We start from the raw sequence: 8391 nt of genomic DNA, 5'->3' as shown, positions 1-8391 counted from the left end.
ACCCTGCGGCGTGAAAACCGCGGCCCTCCGATACAGCTGCACGATGAGGGCTTTCGTGAGGAAAACTTTGCTGACAGATCTAGAGGTTCCGATGCTCTCTATAATCGCGCCAAAGAAAATGTATTCTCAAAAGCGATGACTATCATAATATCAGTCGATGAAAAGATATAAATCTGGTTGTTCCAGCGCCAGGATTTGCTGGCACGCCGCCGGGACTTAGCCCGTACTGTCAGACCCAATGCCAAGAAACCTAGTGGGTTTAAAGGATACGCTAAATAATTTGCTAGCGTGGGGGAGATCTATCCCCATATTGAGATTCGACGGCCAAGCTGGTGGACGACTGTGATTAGTCTCGGGCTTCAGCGTTCTCTTTCTTTTTCACAGCCATGGCTTCTCAAGAGTACGTAAAGCTCGCACAGTCTCTCCCGCCACGACTGCTACGATTCTTCGCCCGTTACCCTCCCCCTACATCCTCCTTCGCCAACCGCGCCCCAACATCCTCAATGTCCACCTCCCTTAGCACCTCCTCCTCCGACCCAAATGCCAGTCGAGAAGAGAATACCATCTCAGATTCCCCCCCATCACTCCCTTATCCGAACCCGTTCCAATCGCAAAAGCACCCAGCTACCGGCAAATGGCACAACCCAGTCTTTTCGTTGCGGCGGCAAGCGGATCTAGTGAAGATGGCACGAGCCAATGGAATTGAAGAGCTATTACCTTACACAACCAAGGGCACAGAAGAGAGAATACAGAGGAGGGTGAAGCATGGATTGAGGGTGAAGGGGACAGGGGTCGGGCAGAAGGTGAAAGGAAAGCTGTGGGAGAGGACGATGAAGGGGAGGTTGGAGAAGAGGAGGCAGGCTATGTTGGAGATGCCCAAGTTGGTACAGGAGTGGAAACAGGTAAGCATTACCTCAAGCTACGGTGCTGTGGGACGGCGCTGACGACATCTACAGAAGGGCCATGGCCGTGGGTGGAAGAAATGGCCGAAATGATTCTTGTCGGGGGAGTGATTGCGTCCTTTACGAAATCTCGAGACATCCTCATTGATAACTACAAGCTCTCGAGGTAAACAAGCCGGGACAAACGTTTCAGTGGTTGTATAGCTAGCAACAGCAAAAGAATGGCATAAAGGCAGGTATAGGAGTTGTGAAGCATTGTTAGGAGTCTGCTCTGTATCCTCTTCATGAGAATCACAAGTTGTATATCAGATAACTCCAATACGCAGAGTGAGGTGGCTTAGCACCGTATCAATCGGGCACTGCGCAGGTCAAGAAGCATGTAGCGGACTTTCTATGGCATATCCACTCATTGGCATAAGAGTAGCTGCCTCAAACCGCCGCATATACATCTTGCAAGTGTTTGCCTGACGGCAGTGGATTACCAGCATCTCGACATTGATACATGATGCTAAGAGTACCGTCTTGCTCGTTGCAGAAATAGTAAATCCAGTTGGTGGTTGAGAACTATACATAGTCCGCCGGCCATCGGGCAAGCTGTCAAAACAAGTAGCCGTTCGATGAATTGACTCCTTCACGATTTGACGTCGAATGTGATCTACGACTCAAGAGAACATGTTATTCAAGATCAATCTGGCGCGGAAGAAACGTTCCTCGTTGATGTTGATTTTGATGGAATTTTGAGGACTGGTGCGACTGGGTATCACTTTTTCTGTGCCATGCCAAGGCCCACCGGGAACGCTAGCCCGATCGAGAATGCTTGGCACGTCGTCGCTGTTGGATAACGTGGAATCGTGGATAATTATTCTTCTGGCATGCCTTCATCGAGTAAGGTACCTCTCGCCGCTCTCAACATTACCCTGAAAAGGTGAGGCGAGGGTGTAAGAGTGAGTCTAAAGGGTGAGGCGAGGGTGCGTGTAGGAGGTGGCTTGTAAATAAAACATATCGCGCGAGGCTGAGACGTGCTCTGCATGAGCTGATACTGCTTTTCACCAATTACAAGGTTTACACATGACTTTACGCGCGAGAATCACTGAGGGAAATGAATCCGGATCTAATTGCCTAAAAATAAAGGGCGCGAAGGATTTATTTCAATGCTGAATAAGGAAAGCTGCAGCGGCTATCGATGAGGCAATAGACAATTCACAGACAGTCCGACAACCTGTCCTGAACGTCTCGACCTCTCATCTCGCTTTCTTTTCTCTGCTTGCATTCGGTAACGGTCTTGTGTACTAGTACCAGGTCTCATCAGGAGTTCCTGCTATGGCCGATCATCCGCCTGTTTTCAGCCCAAGGGGATATGCAGCAGCTTTGGCAGCAGCGAGGCGGAGACATGCAATCGAACGGCCTGCAGGATGCAGCACACTTCATTTACCATATCTGTCCAAAAGCTGAGCATGTGGGAAGAAATCCGCCCCACAATTTCCTACATTTCACATCTTCTAACTTATCCTTGAATCCAGTCCCATCACGGAGCACAACAACAGATTCGAGCGTCAATCTGAAAAATGGCACTGCTCCACATTGTCCAAGACACTTTTTCAACCCTGGAGCTCTTCCAAAATGACGAGAGTGCAAGAGCGCCAGAACCCTATCCTGTCCCTGCTGCGAACGTTCAAGCCCAACTTGAAACTGCTCCTGAGATTGATTCTGCTCCTTCAGCACCCGAGGTAAGTAGAGAGGTGCTACGGTGATAACATATCTAATTCAACCTAGACGCTCCCGGAGCAGGGCCTCGAAGTCCTTTACAACAAATCGCCCCCAGAGGCTGTTAACGTCAATGGCGATATCAAACAGCCAGAGACTTCGACTACACTTCGAAAAACTATTTTCTTAAAGCGGAAAAACTTTGCTTTCGCGGCCCTGGCCGTGTTGCTTCTTATGGCACTAGCCGTTGGGCTCGGTGTTGGACTCCGAAAATCTCCGAGAGCCTATCCTAGCTCTTCAGCTACAGCCAGGTACGTATTTATCTGATGCTATAAGGACAATTCTTTACTTATAAAGCAAGACCCTCAGGGGGGCCGATTTCAATGAACACAGCAAGTCCCACGGCGTCTGCACATCCTGTAAATAGCTCTTTCACGCAACAAATCCTCAACGATACTTCTTTTGCAGCAATATATATGAATAGTGGCGATAGACATGTATTCTTTCAGGATATCAAAGGGGATATTCAGCAAGTTGTTTACGCAGCCTCGGAAGATCAATGGATTGTAAAGACAAACCCAACGGGTATCTCGGACGCGAGATATCTGACACCCTTAGCGGCTGATGTTGTGGAACAAGATGTTAGCACAAGTGTAAGTTATACATTGAGAGATACAAGAATACTTCTGTTACTGACTTCAGCAACTCAGCTTCATCTTTACTATATTTCGGTCAGCAATCGTCTCAGCTCAAGAACGTATACCGACGGTATTTGGTGGCAATCTAGTGAGGATCTCTCAAATTACACTACATTCCCGAGTACGCGGCAACTATCAGTTACGTCAACCAACAGCACTGGAACTGTTGCTGCAAATGAGACTGTTAATCAGAGTCTCTTGTTATACGAGAATCTGCATGGCGACGTGTCCGCTCTTTTGAGAGTGGCACGAGCTGCTACAGATCCGTGCGATGCCATCGCTCTCACATGTCTTAAGCTTGGGTTGGGTACAAAGTCTCACTGGATTGATATCACCTCAAACAACAAATCGGAAGCGCGCTTCGGGTTTTCGCCCATCTATTTCATTGGTAGGTTCAATCAAACTTTCAGCAGCACATTGTACGAGACGAATGGAGGAACTACACTCAGAGCCCCGTTTGCCAGCGCACCGACCCCTTTCCTGAATCAAAGTATATTAGATGTGCAGATGCTTTTCTACGACTACAACTCTACTTCCTTCTTGACGTCCGAATACACTTCGTGGAATAATGCCAGCTATGGAAAATTCTACTCGGGTTCGTAATACCTATTACAGAACCCTAACATATGTAAATTAAACGTCAAGTTAACAAATCCATTAGGATGGGAGACATCAACCACATCAAATCAGGTCAACTTCGAAAACAGCAATTTTATCGAATCTGACCTCGTGATGATTAGTCCGCCTGGCTATTTATTTGCAATCTGGGTTAATGGCACACGGCCAGTCGTCATCAACTTCAATCCCGCCACGAACACTGCCCCCGTTGGTCCATTCCCTTTCAGGAGACTTGCTAGTATTACTTTAGCTAACCAAACGGAGAGCTACTTGTATCATCAAATTAACGGGACTACGCTTGCGGAGGAGCAGTACCTCCCTTCTTTGAACCAATGGATCACCACCTCTTACATCACGATCTCAAGTTCTTAGTGATCTCGTCATGGTCGCCCTTATCGTAGTAAGAAGGCGCTGCACCATGCCTTCAAGCGAGCTGGCTTGCCTTTGTCAATATAACCGGAAATAGTTTTCTCAATCAAACTGGTCGTAAACAAAGGAGCGACCCCGCTTCACAGTGAGACTGTTGACCTTGTGAGGCTCATTTTGGCTTATAGGAATAGTATAATTCTAGGAACCAAAACCAGCTTAGAAGGTGCAGGAGCGAATGGGATCGTACAGTTCTGAGGACGAAGACAGAAGAAGGAGAGAGTGAAGAGGGTCTTATTCGATAAGTGCCCTTTTTATGTACCTGAGCGCTTAAAAGTGGAACCCAATCGCCTTCACTCACCCCGCTCATCCTCGCTCGCCTTATCGGCGATCAAGATCACTTTTGAAAGGCGAAGCGGCATGTACAATGCCAGGCATCTTGGGTAACGTACCTCAACATGAACGGAGTCAGCGTTGAATCTCGTGGTTTTCTTTCATTCCATCTTGACTGGGAACATTGTCAACACAATCAGTCCTGAACGCCGCCACTCTTGAACTTCCACATTTCCTTGAGGTCCATCTTTTTTCCTCGCGCTCACGCGCTGCTCATTAATATATTTCTCTCTCTAGCATAAAGTCGGGTCGACGTTTCCAACACGGTCATGTAGTCACGTTTTCGAACACATTCCTTCATTATATAATCTGTATCCCTCTAAGACGAATCCTCTTTGACTACCTCAATGATGCCCTCCCCTCCTTCCCTTCCCTGCCAGCAACCAACAATCTGCAGCCCTACACCCTTAATCAGCTCCCTCCATTGCCCTTGCGACCGCTCCATGCCCGAATGCAGCACCATCATCTGCCAATCGAACCCAGAAGCTAGAAACGGTGCGCCCGTGTTTGGCAGGATGAATTCGCCAAGAACGGGCTTTGAGTATCCGGGTGCCATTGCCAAGGCGATGTGTGTGAGAACTTTGGGTGGCGAGGGCATCAGGCCAGTCATACAGGACGAAATGGAGGAAGTAGCCGTGCCATTCTAACGGGGTTTGAGATGATGGTTGACCTGAGGGGGTGGCAGGTCTTGCAACTGTCATCCGCCCATTTGCATCAGGGAACTTTTGTCTGAAAGCTTCGAGGTCACGTCCGCGACCGCCAGGTATGTCAACAATCAGCACAGCACCGTCATCATTCAGCCGCTTCGCCTTCTTATTTCTACCCAGGTGGAACCTTGCACCCTATATCCATCATCTTTTCTGGAGGGCTCTGCAGACATCCTGTCACACAAGTGATGCCCGGTCGGGAACAGCTGTAAACAGAAAGTTGTAGGAATTAGCATACCAGTCCTTTTTTTCATCGTCATCTACAAAGGTCTTCTTCGTAGACCGTGCTTTCCATCTGCAACTTATCTGTCGAACTCAGGACGCGAATCACATGAGTTCCACAGTTGAAAGTTTCTGGGCCGTACACGTCGGACTTCATATTGGATTGAAGACACAAAAACAAAGAAATTCATTTGGCACTGAGCATTTGCCTGCCATATCGTGACATCGTCCCGTTCTAGAATGTCGTTCGAAGGGTACCATCTAACGTCCTTTCCGGAGGCTGATGTCTTCCAAAGAGTCTCGCGCACTCCAACTTTCTTCCTACTCCACTTGCAATTTTAAGTCTTCTTCGCAAGAATAGTCTTTTCGCTGATGTTGCACAGATGTGCGGTGGTACGCGGCCAAACGTTTCCAGCCGCATTACGATAAATACGTCGTCGCCTTCTCGCAGGTACTCTTGACACGCCGTGAGCTGCACATCGACATTTTGTCCGACTGTTTCTTCGTTGCTTCGATTTTATGCATTGAAACATCTCAGAGGTTGCGAGAAATTCACTTGACACAAAAATAATGGTTGGAAAGGTTGACTGGAGCATTCGAATGTGCTGCGAGGTCTACAGAGCTAGTCTAAGTGAGGGTCGCATCCGGCATATATGCCCTGAACTATCAAAAGAAGGTAATAAGTGAGCGATTCATAATTCTCATACAACTTTCGGGACCAAGTTTGGCGGAAGCCCTGATTTCTACCTCACTCGTCATCCCACGGGGCGCCCGCCATGTTAATCGAGAAATTTCATGAAGATACTCTTCAATTCTTGAGGACTCTCGGACAAATGTGCAAGGTCTTCCGTACCAAACTATCAACAGCAACAACAATAATAGTGTTTTGGGTGGCGGACCCACACGCGTTTTTCAGACCTTCTGCATCACATACGAAAAACTTATGCTTGTAGGGCAGGCCTCCGGCCATCGCGAGGTGCGGGACCTGTCCGTCGATAACGATATTATCATCGTAGAATTTGGCGGTGACCTGCTTTCCGCGAGCGTTCCCAGACTTCTCACCGACCCTTCACAACTAAACATCGTTGCCCTTGTGATGGCGGCCGAATCCGCCACCGCTGCCATCGGCATGGAGACGAAGCGATCCAGGATTCCTGAACGATATAAGGCCGTCCCCGAATATGTCGTCGGCCCGTCGTTCAACCTGCGAGCCAACAGAAACCGGGTGAAGCGTGAAAACGACTGCGTGGGGTGCTATGACCTCGGGAATGAAAACAGCAAATCCGTACTTGTTGCTTGATCTATGATACATCAGAACACATCAATATCCTCAGGTGCAGCTCGAGGCACCCATGACATCAAAATTTGAGCCTGACTTTGACTCAAGCCATTGGCCATCGATATATGCCTTCTCACGGAAGAGAGTTGGATTTTTCAGTCTAGCAGCCGTCTGCAAGTCAGGTCAGCCACGCAACGTGGTCAAAGAGTGCACAATTACGGAAGCAGCCGCCCATCTAGTATTCATGTTGGAGAAGCACCAGTCTTGCATCTGAATCACGTTCCAAGCTGGAGAGCGGGCGCACTTCCAGGAAGCAGCTGACTGGCGGTGGCCCGCGACTGCATGACCAATGCGTGAGGGTACTTGAAACATGAGAAGCACTCCGTTAAGTATAAGGGATAACAAATAGAAAAGGCTTGGCAGGGAAACAGAAAATTTCTTGTAAAGCAAAGCTGACAGCAAGTGTAACGTAGAGAATGATTGGAAAGCTAGCTTTCTTCCTGTCGACAAGTTTTGAAAAGTACTGCCAAGATCTAAATCGAGAAAACCAGGTACCTATTCGGGAAGTAACTAAATTTCTTGACTACGAACATCAAATTTTATTAATAATCTCAACTTTATCTCCGTCTCTCTCCATTTCTTCTCTAAAAGAATTCTGTCTCTACAAATTATGTCTCAGTTAACTCTTTTCGATTATAATACCTCTTCTTCTACTATCATACGTACTGCGAATCGTTATCAAAAAAAGCGTTAATAATAGGAAAATGAGTATGCCCTCTCGCAATTACGCTCCTAAAATCAGCTATAATTTTAGAGAAATCCATAAAATTTAGCCCTCTCGCAATTACGCTCTTAAAATCAGCTATAATTTTAGAGAAATTAATAAAATCTATAATAACGTCGAGATTCTACACTCTATAATATAATAATACGCTATTAATCTTAGCCTATAACACCTTATAAATCTTTTTAATATATATTCGAAGACTTTAATAAATTATTTACTAGACTTCTCTCTAATTCTTCTTATCGATATAATAATCTTAAATTTCGCTATTAAGATTCTATATAACGTTTAACCTTTAACGTATAGAATTTATATCGAGATTATAATCTTTCTACTTAGTAAGACTACGATACTTATTATTCGAAGAATTCTATTTATATTTAATAAATAGAGCGAGATAAAGAGTTTCAGAGTACGATAGAATAGCTAAAAGATACTCGGATTCTCTACGAATATAATACTATTCTAAAGCTATATAACGATATTATCGATATCGTTACTACGAGTAAAGATAAGAACAACGAGGATAAGAATAATAAGAACGAGGATGACGAGAATAACGAGGATGACGACGACGGGATACGTTACGAGTAGTTACTTAACGCTCTCAAGAACGTATACTCTTAAATACAGAACGAGTCTCGCTTAGCTTTCTTAGAATGATTAATATTTAATTATAACACATAGGTTTACTCGATAATATCTACTATAATTC

The 8391-nt window shown here is 46.1% G+C and overlaps 3 protein-coding genes across 3 annotated transcripts; 2 read left to right on the top strand and 1 right to left on the bottom strand.

Moving 5' to 3' along the window:
• Positions 1 to 386: 386 nt before the first annotated feature.
• On the top strand, positions 387 to 995 carry HO173_005990 (uncharacterized protein; the record flags this gene model as incomplete). Its single annotated transcript, XM_037307902.1, has 2 exons — positions 387 to 902; positions 957 to 995. 2 exons carry the CDS (start codon positions 387 to 389, stop codon positions 993 to 995), a joined length of 555 nt encoding a protein of 184 aa, XP_037165162.1.
• Positions 996 to 2467: 1472 nt separating this feature from the next.
• Positions 2468 to 4294, top strand: HO173_005989 (uncharacterized protein; the record flags this gene model as incomplete). The annotated part of the gene is made up of 5 exons (XM_037307901.1): positions 2468 to 2629; positions 2676 to 2917; positions 2968 to 3259; positions 3317 to 3899; positions 3966 to 4294. 5 exons carry the CDS (start codon positions 2468 to 2470, stop codon positions 4292 to 4294), a joined length of 1608 nt encoding a protein of 535 aa, XP_037165161.1.
• Positions 4295 to 6685: 2391 nt separating this feature from the next.
• Positions 6686 to 7261, bottom strand: HO173_005988 (uncharacterized protein; the record flags this gene model as incomplete). The annotated part of the gene is made up of 3 exons (XM_037307900.1): positions 6686 to 6911; positions 6987 to 7060; positions 7109 to 7261. 3 exons carry the CDS (start codon positions 7259 to 7261, stop codon positions 6686 to 6688), a joined length of 453 nt encoding a protein of 150 aa, XP_037165160.1.
• Between the last annotated feature and the right edge of the window lie 1130 nt (positions 7262 to 8391).

Source organism: Letharia columbiana (assembly GCF_014066305.1).
Source record: "Letharia columbiana isolate WasteWater2 chromosome Unknown Sc0000017_s0, whole genome shotgun sequence".
NCBI classification, from domain to species: domain Eukaryota; kingdom Fungi; phylum Ascomycota; class Lecanoromycetes; order Lecanorales; family Parmeliaceae; genus Letharia; species Letharia columbiana.
This window is presented reverse-complemented; position numbering and strand designations above follow the sequence as displayed.